General features: G+C 38.0%; 1 protein-coding gene across 3 annotated transcripts in view; it reads left to right on the forward strand.

The window, feature by feature from the left end:
• LOC118826609 (voltage-dependent L-type calcium channel subunit beta-2-like) overlaps positions 1-16,078 on the forward strand; it is an 85,598-nt gene that overhangs the window by 52,955 nt on the left and 16,565 nt on the right. For 2 of the 3 annotated variants that reach the window (XM_036597623.1, XM_036597625.1), the window contains exon 3: positions 7,033-7,152. In XM_036597623.1, the coding sequence (XP_036453516.1) occupies positions 7,033-7,152 (120 nt within the window). Of the gene's footprint in view, positions 1-1,253; positions 2,296-7,032; positions 7,153-16,078 lie in introns of those variants that run through there. The other variant, XM_036597624.1, reaches the window with a different exon arrangement.

A 16,078-nucleotide genomic window follows, 5' to 3' on the forward strand; every position in this document is an offset into this window, starting at 1 on the left:
ATTTAGCACAATGAATCATGCATAATTATGCACGTAGTGTCCAAGTTTGGTTTAGGTGTAGCTGCAGCATTCAAATATAGCATGAGAGCACTTACTGTCTCACATTATCTCACATTATCATTATCATAAAATTACAACACAGATCAGCCAAAATAATCAACTACTTTTTTAAAATAAAAACTTATTTGCATCTGTACTAATCGTATATGGTCAGAAACACACTTACTGCCAAGATAAATAATAATTAAGTCATGTGCTTAGGTGCCCAAGATTTTGAAAAGTACTGTACATATTTACTCTCAAATATGAGCAAAACCATAACATTTTACAGTCCTGTTAAAACATAACAGCTGCATTTCATTGAATGGTTATTCTGCATATATTCTTCTGTGATGAAACGGAACACATTCTCGAATAGTGATTTCAGTATTGCAGTATTGCAGCTTGAATAGTTAACCAAGGACTCAAGTACTTGCGTTCTTGCTTAATATATTTATGAATATGATGTGCCTTTTTGAAGAAAAACACTCATCCATAATCACCTGTAAATATACAAATATTCAAAGTGTTCACTCATAATTGTAAGATAAGACATTGTCTTAGGTACTTTGATACTGTGGTTTGGTGGTTTGCGTTAATTTTTAAAGCTTTATGGTCTCCCTTCACTGATTTATCGTGAGCTATTTCTGTCTCTCTCTCTCTCTCTCCTATACTCGCTCGCTCTGTGATGTGATGTGATGTGTGTGTAAAACAGGCTCAGATTGAGCATGCTCACAGAGTCTCCAGAGAGAGAGATGCACTGTATACACTGCTGAACTTTAGAGTGATGAGGACAGGGCCACTGTATTGCTGTGTGCTTTTGTATCTACCTTGTAGTTTGTGTGTGTTTGTGCGCGCTTTTTTATTTACGTATTTATTTTTAATATTACACAGGGTTTAATGTGACTGCAGTGTTCCAAAGACAGAAACATTTGAACTAATAAACACAAATGCACACACACACTGAGATTCACACACAATCACATGCGCGCACACACACACACACACACAACTAAGCAAACATGCACAGACATTAATCACAGCAGAGAAAGAGCAGATGGAGGTGCTGTGAAGAGAGAGAGAGCGAAAGAGAGAGAGAGAGAGAGAGAGAGAGGGAGAGAGAGAGACAGAATGAGGGAGCAAGAGACAGAAGAGAGAGAGGGAGGATGGGAGGGGAGGGAAGAGCGAGAGGGAGAAGAAGGGAGGGGGGCCGAGTAAGAGCGAAGGTGCGGAGAGAAAGCAGAAGAGAGGGACAAGTGATCGAGAAAGAGAGAGAGGAGAGAGAAAAGCAAAACACAGAACAGAAAACGTAGATGACTAGAGCATCAGCCTGAGAGGCAGCTGCGCTGGACGAATGAGGAAAGGAGTGAAAGAAAGGATAAATGGATAGAATGGAGGCAGAGAACGAGTGAAAGCAGCTCACTGCAGCACCTGTGAGCCACAGCCAGAAAACAGCAGCAGCAGCGCCGTCATCATCATCATCATCCGCAGCAGCACTCCAGCCTCATTGACTTTGCTTTACCAAAAGCCAGACGCGATGGCAGCCTTAACCCGTAGGGCTGGAGGTCCGAATCGCTAATTGAAGGATAAAATGCCCACCAGAGCCTCTGCACTGGCCCCTAAAGCCCTCATTCGTTCAGCATGCGCTGGGATAGCTCGCTCACTCGCTCACGTGGAAACATCGGAACTCTCCGTCCCCACGGCAACAGCCACAGTGCAGCTAGCCCTGTTAGCATTAGCTCAAGCAATAGCAGGGACATCAGGTAGCAGCTCACTAAGGAGCTTAGAGGGCAAGTACAGTGCTGACATTAACTCTAGTAAGTGGTCGTAGTAGTAGTGGTAGTAGTACAAGTAGCTCAACAGACATTTAAGCATGATAGAGATTATGTTATGTTTAGATTTGTAGACTTTTTTTAATTACCTTAACTTTAGCTGTTTTTTGAGGGCTTTAGGGAAATTGAAGAGACTTTTTGCTGTATTTACACTAGTTGTAGCATATGTATCACCAGTATGAAAAGCTAATGTGCTCTCAGGTTTAGTTTAATTGTTTTCCAGTACTTTAGTTGTAGCTGTAGTGTTAGTTTGCACTAGGTAGTATTTAGTAGTGCCTGTTGTATGATTGTAATTAGTGGTCAGCTGCGTTTGTGGTTGGTATGGTGAGGAGAGCGGACGCTCTTACCCTACTGGCTGATGAAGGCCTCCTGGATACGGCTGCTGAAAAGAGCAAAGGGGGGTCGAGTCAAGAACGATATTGGAGTAAGAGGTTTCATACCCTACTTTTACAAGAGTATGCTGTTTGCTAACCCCTTAAACTGCAGGCTTATTTTTCCTTTTTTAATCTTAAGACTTTTTATTCAGAAACTAGCACAAACTTTCAGCATGAATTATGAAACAAATATGTAAATTATGTAGTTATGAGAGCAAAGAACTAAAAATGTGGACCCATGTATAGAGCCTTAGGGCTTAAGGGGTTAAATGAAACTGTGTGAATGTGTGGCTATATATTGTTTGGAGTGGATGGGTGTTTGTGTATATCATGCAGTATGAATGAGCTTCTAAGTAAATTATGGAACGTTCATATCTTAGTTTAGGCTGTGACTGCCGAGTGTCCTTAGCTGAACCTGCACTGTGTAAATGCAATTTAAGCCAATGAATCTTGCTATAATATTTTACTGGGCATAGAAAGACATCCGTGGTGTAAACGCTAAAATGACAACAGCTTATGTGACAGCAAGAGGCAAGGGAAGAGAGAAAACTGAGCACATTGCTGGCAGTGAGGAAACATTTAGGTCACATTTGAGTCTGATGTGTGAAGTGCATGAGAGTTAAAGGAGAATTCCACTGATTTTTCAACATTGTGAACAAAGTCTTGTAAACAAAGTCTTTCAGAGTGGTTTAATGTGGGTATCAGGTATCAACTGTAACCATTTTATTTACTATTCAAAATGACCAGAGAACCTACATGTGTTCTCAGTTTCATATGCAATGTTATTAATGGTAAAATAGGAAGGAAAAATCTTTGGGGACTATTCTGCCGTACAATGCCCTGCCTGTACCTCTGCACCAAAAATGGATTTTAAATGGATGTCAAAACATTTATAAAACAATTTCTCAGGCATAGGGCAGCATATTCATAACCATTATGAGTAATTGAGGTTTCAGAGGCATTAATCAGCCTAGTTCCTATCACCACTAAATTGAACAATTCTGACTTCTCTAGAATGAAGCATTTCACAGCAAATACTCTGAATGACTGTTTACCTCTTAACGACTTAATAATTCCATGGTTGACGATTAGACAGCAACCACATGATTTGTTCAGATATTAATGATGTGCAAAAATAAACACGCCTAATGTGTTTCTATAGATGTAACAGTTCTTACAAAACCGAGTGGTAGGCTCTAGCTGAACGATAGTATATCATACTATGTGCGTATTTAATTTTATGTTCGGCGAATGGACTGAAATAGATAGAAAGATAGATAGAAAACAGATCAGAGAAAACAGATCAGAGAGTTCCAAAGAGCTGGTTTCTTGGTATGTGATCCAGGCGCATATACTGGTCAGTACTGTGTGTGCTGAGATACCTTCTTTGATCTCTATTTAGATTGGCAATGTTTATTTATATCTAAGGAGCTTGATGTGTGTGCATGTGTGGGTGAAAGATGTAGTAGGGGTCTAAACCTCTGGCCAGAGAATGAAATGATACAATATTGATATATAAAGCAACAACATAACTTGTTTATTGTCTGAGAAAGTTTTCCATATGATCTAATTCAGACTGGTATGACAATGTTAGCAAAAACAAATTTGTTACTTATTAAAAAGGGCAGATTTCTGGTAAGCAGTTAAACGATAAAATGTTATTTTTAACAGAACCCAGAAGTGTATTTTTGTTACTGTTTATTTGGTACATGTTGTAATGACTCATACATATGACTGCCTAGATTTTAATGAGAATCCATGTAGTGAACATAGTATCCTTGCATGGTTTAGTTTCAGTTTACTGAATTTATAGCTTTTGACATAACCCTCTGTGTGTGAGTGGGTATATATTCATGGATATATATGCATTTACAGATTTAAAAATACCATTTCACCGTAACAAAGGGAAGTTCTAATGCCTCAGTGGTAGTGCAGTCAGCCTAGTAAGCCAAGATTCTACAGTTTACTGGAGTATTCTGTGAAGGAATGAAGGAATGTTTTGTGAAATATACACTAAAACTGAAAACATATGATTTCAGCACACATGTTGACTCTCAGTCACTTTAATTTTGTGAAGCCATTTGATTGTTTTGCTAATTACATTGTTATTTCATACGTTCTAATCTATAAAAAGTCCTTGCAATGCTTTGTGATTGCAGATGTTGTCATTGTTCTTGTAGTTTGAAAATATCCCTTTGTTCTCTCCATGTGTGCACAAATCAGGGATTTATTATAGAGCTCAGATATAAACATATGGAGAAAGTGCCATATTGTTTCATGATTGCAAAGTGTAGATGTAAAAAAATAGACATTGACAATCCTTCTATCGGACATGATTAATGACTAGCCTGCATTAATTTGACCACAAGTATTTACGTTGGTTGAATCATGTGAAGGCCTTGATTCATTGAAACACCCACAGAAATTCATGTGGAACATCTGAGATTAGTCAGGATACGCATCGCACCCAGTAGGAAATTTGATTTTTTTAAGGTCAACCTTTTGCGATATTAGTACACGTGAGGACAAGTCGCTAAACTTTTGGTGCCGTAAAACAAGGGTACGTCCTCTGGTCCATGCTCTTTTAACGTGCAAAATACAATTGGTAACACAAGCAAAACAAGGTAACTGTACCAAAACTGTAGCTAACGCAACTGTTTTTATTGTTGTTTATTTTTACTGCATGAAGTTTATTTTTCGCACACATGACACACATACACATGATTAATTTGAGTTTTTGGGGGACTTGGCTTGGAAATTTCACGCTCAGTTTTACACGTCTGGCCCTGCGAGACTGAGGCCAATGTTGCGATAACTAGTTACAAATGAATTGTTATGATATAGCATAGATGTAATTACAGTCTGAGTCAGTGTCTAACAGTCTTGAGCTCTATGGAGCAGCCCTGGGTTAAATGTCTTAAATAGTGGATCCGGACTTGTCAATCTTGCCATCATGACAGACCACAAGGACGCAGTAGAGCGGCCACTTCAGCACACCTGGTGCCTTGCTGTAGGGCACAGTGACAGTTGGCAGAACGTGGATAAACTCAACCACACTTCATTCGCACATGCCACATCTCATTCAAACACTGTGTCCACGCTTGCTGCCACCGCTGATGCTTGTCTCTAGTCCATGATAATATTTGAACCTCTGCCCCTTCAGGGTGCAAGTCAGGAGCCAGAGTCTTTAACCACTATGATGTTATCGTTCAGCACTATTGAGCACTATTGTAAACTACAGAAACACTTACAGGGAAGCTTGTAAGGATATACACAACATATAATTTATCAGGTATTATTGTGAGAGTTCTGCATTTGCAAAACTGAACCAATTTCGAATGTTCCAGAAGACTTTCTGTGGGTGTTTTGAGGCATCCAGTTGTTTACGTGATCCAGCAAGTGTACATACTTTCAGTGTTTGGCCAAACCTGAGAGATTCACCAGTGTGTTTTATTACAGCCATGTGCAAAAGTTTGGGCGCTTGTGACATGTTTTGTTGATTTTCTAATTTAAAATAAGTTAACACATTCTCTACAGAAAACACAATTCTGCACACTGTAATGCACAACTACTGTGTATTTACTGAATTTAACATTTGAAAAATTAATAAAAAAAATAAAATGTGGCTTGTGCAAAAGTTATGGCTAATTTTACATTTGTTCTCTGCAGACATTGTTAACTTATTTTCAGTTAGACAATCAAAAAAACATATAATTTGACCGGGGCTCTTCAGAGTTTTACATCCGAATGTGTATTGTGAGTAGGAGTGTAACAATATACAAATTTCACAATATGGTATGTGCTGTGGTTTTAGCACCACAATACAATGAATTCATACAGAAGTGAAAAAGAAATGCCAACACTTATTTTGCTTTAATTGTCTTAGCCAAAGTTCTTTTACCAAAACCAGACCGCAGCTCCTAATATTAAGAAAGTGGAAATCTGCTTCCCTGCCCAGCTTTCAGAGACGGTTAGTGGTTAGCAGTAGTTAGTAGTTTCTGCTTTACAAATAGAAAGGATACATACTATAGAATAGGACCACAGTGTGAATTTGAGAGAGTCTAGGGACCTTTCATAGTCTTAGCCAGGTAAGCTCCTGATTTAGCTTTTAGTTCTTGTTGTGTTGCTTACAGAGCTCCTGTAATTCTTAACTCAATGAAAGTCTAAATGCTTAATTGTAGTATGTGTGTTTTTTTTGTATGTTTGATGTTTTCTCCTTTCTTTGTGTACATATTTCCCTTGGAAGTCTGTGTCTCTGAAATCCTTGTAAAAAACGTAATTAACACAAACAAGTAATCAAGTCATTTTCTTAGAAGAAAAATAAACTGAGATAGATATTTAATCTCGTAAATGGACAGGACCCACTGGTGCATCCAAAGTTTTACTACGCACTTCTATAACCTAAGAATAACTCAGCAAATTTGCACAGCAGTCCATGTAGTTACTGAATAATAAGCCTTTTACAAAGGGTGAAAGTGTAAGTAGTTTCAACTGCAGCACATATGTTTTTTCTTTACTTTTATGGTTACCTCATGGAGTTTTAAATTGAATTTATGTCATAATAGTATAAAATTTACCAGTATTCAATTAACAGCATGTATCACCTCGCAACCCCTGTGAAGAAAAAGAACATTAACACCATAATTGTAAGACAGTGTAGTATCACAATGTAGAATATTGTGTAGCTGTAGTAACCTGTGAGTAAAAGATTCAGTTGTGCATTGTACTGTTTGAAGTATGCTGAATGTGATATGTTGGTTAAGTTTGTCCATCTGCTCTCTTCATAGGGTTCGGCAGACTCATACACCAGTCGACCGTCTGACTCGGATGTGTCTCTGGAGGAGGATAAAGAGGCTCTGCGCAGAGAGGCTGAGAGACAGGCTCAGGCACAGCTAGAGAAGGCCAAGGTCCGCTTCCATTCACCTGTCTGACTGTGTGTGTACATGTGTGCCGTGTCTTCTTCTGTCTCCATATCTAGACACATGCCTGTGTGTCTGTCCTGCCATGTCTGTTTGTTTGCTCATCCGGCTTCACTTGTTATCAGTGGGTCTGTGTGTTGAAGAAAGACTTAAAAGTAGTGTACTCTATCTCAGTTGTCACATTTACACTCTGTGCAGGTACTGGCGTACTCCAGTATTTGAATACTCAGATCACTATACAGTAGGGGTGTAATGATACACCGAATTTCAAGTTCAATTTGATATGATACAGTGTTGTCATGATACAATACATTTTTTGAACCAGCAAAAATAAGGAGTGCTTGAATAGGTGCCTTATATTAATTTGTAAATGTGTGAATGTTTGGACCATGCCGTCAAGGTTGAATTAGATTTTTGATACATATACACCGGGTTGGCTCAGATGAATGTTTTCAAATTGAGCTCCCAATGCATGTCCTGTAAAAAGTAAAAATCACAGCAAAGTATACAGAAAAGGAAAATATACAGACCAACAGGACCAACAATGTGGAACGCTGATGTTGTATTTGAACTGGGTGGTAAAGTGAGACAGTTTTGCTCATATTTGTGATTAAGTAAGCATATTTTTCTTTGCTACTACAAAACAGAAGTATTGTTCTGAAAACGTGTTGTTAAGGATGATGTTAAGAAGTCAGAGTGTGGCTATAACTAGAATATGTACCTTAGCTGGTGTTAGCTAGAGCCCAAAAACAACCTGATATTTCTGTGTTAGCTCTCGTGGTTGTGTTGGCACATTAGCTCATCTGAGGGCAGCTTCTATTACTCATCCAAAATGAAAACCTAGCGGTTTCGAAAGAATATCCTTTGGCTGTTTTTGTCTCTGCATCTGTTCTCTGTACTTGTCTTTTCTGTGGACCCAGGCTTGTTAGTTAAAGTTTTATGCAGACATTTGAGTCTGAATGCAGATTTGAGTGGTTTGAGGCTGTTGGAGACAGCTGAACTGCTATTGTTATCGTTCTTCAAGCTAAAATGTCTTCAGTGGCTCTGTTGTCATATTTCTTAAGTTGTTTACACCAGAATCTGCATGTGTGTGTCTACAGTGGTCTGTTCTTTATAGTGTGGTACTTGGTGATATCTTACTAATGAAGTGAATGTCTTTGAAATTACTTAGTACATGCACATCTATATACATACTAGGGCTGTCGCTGTTGATTATATTATATACAGAATCTACTGATTACTTTGGACGATGAACAGAGTAAAAATGGACTTAACCCCTTAAAACCCCAGGCTTATTACATACTAAGCCTTATTATTCAGTACTTACAGAGACTAGCAAACTGGCCTGTCTTAAGGGGTTAACTGAAACCGATAACTGATATAATCACTGTCGCTGTGGGACAAAACCTTGTATCTCCAAAAAGGAAACTTTACAGAAGCAAAAAATATGATTAGCTTTTGATGTAAGTTAATGAAGCAAGATTTTATTGTGAGTCTTTTTGGACCCTTTCTGTTGGTCTGTTTATCATAAAAAGTTGAGACAGTGTAAATGACAGCTGGTACGCTCAGATCATGTTAAAAAAACAACAATATATGGCAAGTTCTATCAAAATAATGTCATGTTTAAATGTAGTCAATAGCTAGGCTGCTTCCCATGGCAAAGCATGTTGATGTGACAGTCAGTTATGATATTTACACATTATCCATTGCAAGAACAAAAATGTGTAGAGATAAATGCTGTCTGCTTCTTCTGTTGGAGAGCAGTTAAGGTTTGCTTACCAGTTAAAAACTGGAGGAGAAGGCTAAAGCTCAAGCATCTCAAACTGCAGAGAGACATTTGACTTTAGGTCAACAGAAGCCTTAAAGACAGAGAAAAATGTTGTAATTGTCAGTAGCACAATTTATTATGCTTTATCATGATGCAAACTGCCAACTTATCACTGTAGATTCATCAAGAAGATACATTTTAACAGATTTTCTTCAAACCTGACAGCCCGTAAGCATCTCTCTTTGGTTTCATTTGATTTCTAGTTATTGATCCCAAAGTTTCTCTTCGATTTATAATGCACAGCACAGCATAGTGTCATAGAAGGCAGCCACTCCTGTCCAGTTTACTGTGGTGTAACTAGTTCTACATCAGTACTTTAGATGTGAGGGACGTGTACAAGATTGCATGTTTTGGCTGCACACTTGGGAAAGTGTTACATTGACCTACCTGCATTTCTCCAGCACCAGCAGTAAAGTTGTTTTCCATCTATCACAGTACAGAACTTTTTGTATTTCGGAGGAGGTGGCCAAAAGTGTCTGTCCAAGGACAAAAATAAGGAGGGAACGATCTGAATTTGGAGTCCCAAAGTGCTCTGGATATGAAATCCCGCTTTCTTTGTCTATCCCAAATGTGTCAGCACTGATTTTTTAACTAGTCTCAGAGAGCGAGTGGGGAGTGTGACCTAAGAAGCACAGTGAACCGCAGTGACTTTAAGGCTGTTTCTAAGTTTTTCTGGAACAGTGTTCGCTGCTGCAGTCCTGATTTCAGTGACCTAGTCAATGCATGCACTAACTAACCCTTCATTACCAAGTAGCTATTTCTGCCTTTTAATCTACTCTTATACATTAATACAATGATCTAGCAGTGCTGTTGTGCATTTAGTGGATATATAAAGAACATGAACTAACAAAGCTGCAAATATTGTTTGTGTCACAAGCTCATGTTTTGAGCAGGAAAACATATAAGTAGGAATATACATCAAAGGAAATACAAATGAAAGGAGAAATGGGAATAGACATAGGACAGTAGATGATGAGTGAGAATAGATGAAGATTATTAGTCATTAATAATGGAAGAATAGGTTGAGGGGACTGCTTTGCATCATGCTTTCCCGCATTCTTTCTCCTTCTCTCTCTCTTATTCTCTTTCCCTCTTGCCCTCACTTTCTTCACTGCTCTCTTTCTCTTCATTTTCATTGTCTTTCTTTTTTCATTCTGTCTCTCTCTCTCTATGTCTCTCTCTCTGTCTTCCTGTCTCTTTCTCTCTCTCTCTCTCTCTCTCTCTCTCGCTCTCTCTAATTAACATAGATAACTTGGGTTTTCAGATAAGCTGTTATGGATTAGCTCTGTCTGTGGTTATAATAGAGCTACTGTAAAAATAGCCTGTCAATGAACTCTAAGTGTAAGTTTGTGTGTGTGTCTGTTTGTGTGTGTGTGTATATATTTAAAAAGACCTTTAACTGTGATGGCAGTGTGTTATACATGAGTAGTGATGTACTGTCTCTTCATCTTTATATCACTCGCTTCTCTTTCTCATACACAGACAGCCACACAAATCTCATCACCCACGCATGTAATCTCTCTCTCTCTTACTCTCTCTCTCTCTCTCTCTCTCTCTCTCTCTCTCTCTCTCTCTCTTACTCTCTCTCTCTCTTTCTCTCTCTTCCTCTCTCGCTCTCTCAGAGACCCACACTCTGTTGCCAGGAGGTGTCTGGCTGCTGAATTTTAGACACAGCTCCAGGGTTACCTCAGGTCATTTCCTTCTTTCATTTTTAGTAAGAGCTTTCTTAGAGGCAAAATGAGGCAGGTGTTCAGAGTGAGGCGATTTTTCATACACACACACACACACAAACACATTTTTTTCTCAAGTCATGCTTTCTTTTTTTCTCTCCTCATCAGTCTATCCCCTTTTTCCTTTTTTCTCTCTCCAGCTATGTTTTTCTCGGCTGTGTTAAATTTAGCATTGGCCATCAATGTCTTCTGATAAATGTGTTGGACACATGAATATTCATAGCAAGGCCAGATGTCCACCAGCATATAGACACAGGGAGGGGACTGAGTGCTCATTAACCTTGTACAGGGAAATAGCCTTATTCTAACTAAACATATGCACACACACACTCACACACACATACACAACTAATTGAGCTTTCTGAAAGTCTGAAAGCCAAAGCACTTTGAGACATTAACCCACAGAGGTTGAGAGTTATTGATGTTGTTTTACTGAACTATTTAAGTGTCATTATGCAATTAAATGAGTAACTACATAGTTATTACATAATGAGTTACCTTTACATTTGGTTTATATTTTGTACCAACAGGTTCGAGTCTTCCTGCTTGTTTCAGTGAGCTATGGGTGAGAAATAATATCAAATTACATTGTTTGCCTGGCCACAACTGCAACTTGTTACCATTAAACATGTGACAGCTTATGGCTGGACTCCCCTGTTCTTCTACGGGAATTAGCTTGATCAAGAAATATATATTCTTTGAGCGTACAGTGTAAGTATGTTATATATTGCTGTTGTCAGAACAAAACCTCATATCTCCAAAATTGGAACTTTACAGGAGAAGCAAAAAGCCTGCTTTGCTTATAATGTAAGTCAATGGAACCAGAATTTTTTTCAAATTAATTTTGGATCATTTCTTTTGGTCCATTCATCATGAAATTTACACACAATGTAAAGAGCAACAGACATTTTCAAATTATGTCAAAAACTGAAAAACGACAAAAATGGAGATAAGAGGTTTTGTTCCGACAGCAGCAACATGAACATGCTAGTGAGATTAACCTCTTGAGGCCAAAGCAAAAAAGAAATGCTTTTTCTGCTATTAAATCTGCTTTTCTCCGTTAATAATAATGTTGTGTGAACATGCATGTGTTGTAACCAGTTAAAAGGAACAAAGACAGATTCTGTCATTGTATCACTGATGAGATGTTTGATACACTCTTTGGTTCTTTAAGGATTCTTTAGTACAGGGAAGGGTTATATAGAATCATGCCAACTCAAAGAACCATTTGAACAATGTGTGGTTAAACTGTTCTTATGGAAAATCTGTTGTATATTCTTCTTTAAACACGAAGTTGTTCTGTATTGCACTGAAAAGGGTTCTACTATCGTTACAACTCAAATAACCTTGTTTTTTGTGTATAGGGTTAAAGTAGTGGTTCATTTCCTTTTTTGTAATGTTGCTCTCTTAACCTCTGCATTTCAGTTTCTCATTCTTATAACTATACAGCTTCCATATTCATTTCACAGTAGTGACTGAATAATACAGCTGCAGTTTCAGGGGCGCAATAGATACAGTCTTACTATGCAGTCTGTATTATTTTTAGATGAAATGGTAAGGACTGAAATTGATGGGAATGGAAGAATGGAAGGACCTCATCCTCACACTCTCTCTGTTTTTCTCTTTCTTAAGCTTACACACACACACACACACACACACACACTCTCTCTCTCTCTGTCTCTCTCTCTCTCTCTCTCTCTCTCCCTCATGCTCCTGTGTGGTGTCAATACTGCATACATTATGGAAGCCTGTGTTGCATAACAGATGGCCTATGAGAAGAAGAGAGGTGCATAGAAAGCAAAATAGTGAGGAGGAAGGGAAGGTAGAAAGAGAAAGAAGTAAAATATAACCATTAAACCTTTCTGATTATTTTATTTCACCTCACATAACGATTAGTGTCATTTCATTAACAGGAGAGATGCTCTGTGTTTAAAGGTTATACTGACATAGGTTTGAATTAGCTCCTTGTAAAATAAGAGAAGAGAATGGAGGGAAGGAGAGATGGACATCAGCATTCTTAGCAGATCATCCACAGCAGAAAGGTGATGTGTGTGTGCGTGTGTGTGTGTGTGTGTGTGTATGTGTGTGTTTGACGTATGAGCAGCTTACCATCACCCATAACATTAGAGGACACAGTGTCCTCTGTTTGGCATACCCATAATTCATTCTGTGTGGGGCCGTCATGGGGATGCTAACGACATTGAGCCAATCCCTTACTGTTTCTGCCCTGCTACTGCTTCTCTCATTAACACACACTCACAGTTTTTGTCAGTCTGTATATGAGGAATAACAATAGTGCACTGAAAAAACTGATCCACTAAATTGACTGATTCAAATGTGTGTCATTTATGCATAATTACACATATATTCATATTAGTGCTGTCAAAGTTAACATTAATAACACGTTAACACAACAAATTATTAATAATACTAATTTTTATCTTTGTTACCGCATTTTACAAGTTTGATCCTTCAAACCATAGTTCAAGCCTAAAGCCCAGCTGCTTGCACGATGTTGCTGTGACTCCATGTCCGTCTCCTGTTGACATCGCTTTTAATGACAGCTTTTAAATGGCATGCTCCACCGATGGCTTTTTTAATAAAACCAAACTTATTTCCAGTCACTGCCATGATGAATTTGATTTTTACCAAAGGACATTGAGTCTTGAGTAAGCAAAACACAGCACTGAAGCCAGCAATACCAGTAATATCAGTAATGTTAGAACAAGAGGACGCCTTCAGCAGACTATGCTGGACAATGCCCGCAGGAGAACTATGGATAAATCAACCAGCAGCAAACTAACCAAAGCAACAGGAAAGTGGAAATCTACAGTTACCCTTGAAACAAGATGTAGCAGTATGAGAGGCACACAGTCACAGAGGAGTTGCCACTGTGGCTCTCACTAGATGTTGCAGATGAAAATTGGAAACTGTATTTACCCTACGGAAATCATGATTTCATGTTCAGGTTTATGTGGACCCTGGGTTCAGATGATGAAAATAATGTAATTGAATTATGGAAACTAATTAAGAAACCTATTTTGTCAACTCTTGTAGCTATAACCATTTTTTAAATGGAAAAAAGATCTTTGTTTAAAGTCAAATAAGAGAAATGGAGCTAGTCACCATTAACTACTCAAACCAATGCAGTTAATTGCAGGCAATTATTTTAATCATTTGACAGCCCTAATTAATATACATCAGATATATCAATATGCTTCTTGCCTGAAGGAAGTAAACTGAAAGACAAAATTCATCCATTTAGAAATAACACATTTAAATCAAGTAAACTTAATCCCTTCCTTTTAATCATCCCAAAAGGAAAGCATTAAGAGGAAGGGAAGCTGGGCTTTGAAGGATGAACTGGAAGGGATTGTAGAGAGAGTTCCATTATATAGTAATGCAGAGACAGCGAAGCTAAAAGATTGGTCCTCAGCAGTCATCTAATTTTAGGGATAACAAATCAACCCTTTAAACCATAAGGCTCTGCATGCGGTTCCCCACTTCAGTTTCTCACTCTCAGAAATTCATATTGTTGCTGTCAGAATAAAACTTTGTATCTCATAAATGGTAACGTTACAGGGGAAGGAAAAAAACAGTCGTAACTTTTAATGGAAGTTAATGTTTCCATCAATCCATTTATCGTGAAATAGACAGCTGGCATTTCAAAATATGTTAAAAAGACAAGAATATAAATACAAGGTTTTATTTTGTTCTGACGATATGTTACATATTAGTTTCATAGTATGCACTGAGGTGTTAATAATTATTCATATAATTAGGCTTAGGAACAATAATTTGATACTAGACCTAGGGTTCAAGTGGTTAATACATTAGAGCTTCATATTTTTTTTCTGATGCACCTATATACGTCTTTTTGACATCCGTCCAACAGCATCACTGTATGCGTGTATAATACTGGACACCACCTTCCCTTTCCCTCCCTTTTTCTTTCCCTGAGAGCTGAGGTCATTCAGGGTTCACAGGTGTCATATCATAAGTCTTGCTGCAGCTCTTTCATAACATTCTGTAAGCATTTTCACTGACATTTCGCTCTGCATGTTAGTCAGGTATTAGATCTGTCTGTTCTGTCCCATTAAGCCTTTACTTCACTAGCTTTACCCTGCATGTTCAGAAGAAAAGGGGCCAATGTCATCATCCCTGTCCAACACATACAGATTACTGTAGTAACATTTTATGTCATTTTATCTAATTCCTTCTCGTCAGCCCGACCTATTTTTAAACCGTTTGTAGTTTTGAAATCCCCCTCCCTTCTCAGAAATGTGTAATATGTTGGAACAATGATGGGATTTCAGCCCTTCTGCCTCTTAAGTCATCCAAAAACACTGAAGCACTGGGATTTGTACCTCCTCTCTATTGATTGATTCAGTGAGCTGGATAAGCCAGAGTGGAGAAGTGGAGAGGAGACGGTGGAGAGGAAGGGAAAAAGGAATAAATCTGTAAACTACTCTTCAGTTTTCCCTCTTTTGGCCTTTGAGTTGCTCCAACTGTAACACTATGCTCATCTCTAGGTGTCTTGTGTTGGTGTCATAAGAAGCAACATTTTATTTTTACACACAGTACTGTGCACCTAGTGGAAGGTGACTGTAGATACTGGGCTTCCTTGTGTAGAGGTTTGAATCGTTCACCAAATGCATTGACAGATATGGTCATACGCAAATGTTTAAACATCCAGGGTCAAATTACGTCTTGTTGATTTTCTATGTGAAAATAAGTACATATCCTTTACAGAGAACACATTTAAATATGGCACATATAAGTGCAAAATTTCTCTTCATTTGCTGAAAAGAAATTATGCACTGAAAATAAAATATATATATATATATATAAAATGTGCCTTAACTTTTGCACAGACCATATTTTTTCCCAATAAAATGTAACATTAAGCAAATAAACAGTAATTGTGCCTTAAAATGCAAATATGTGTGAACTTATTTCCACAAAACAAAGTTTTACAAATCAGCAAAGCATGTCATTTTACCACTGGTGCCCAAAATTTTGCAGATGAGTTTGTAAACAAATAATTGCTTACTAGCCAGATAAATGGCTTGTTGGTTGTTCTTTAAACTGTGTAAACATTTCGTAGTGAATGGATCAACAGAAATGTTCCAGCAGTAATGAGAACAAAATCTTGTTACATTAACAGATGATTTTTTTCCTATCTTCTATATAGATACATTACATTACAATGCAATGTATTTTGTATGTATTTTGTTGCTTTCTAATATAGTCAGCTTTACGTTGGCATTACTACCACCAAACCGTCTCCCTCTGTGTATACAGTATAGGGTAGCGTGCCCAATGCATATCAGTAAAACCAATAATTGATATGATC

The sequence above is a fragment of the Colossoma macropomum genome, unplaced genomic scaffold, assembly GCF_904425465.1.
Source record: "Colossoma macropomum unplaced genomic scaffold, Colossoma_macropomum, whole genome shotgun sequence".
NCBI lineage: Eukaryota > Metazoa > Chordata > Actinopteri > Characiformes > Serrasalmidae > Colossoma > Colossoma macropomum.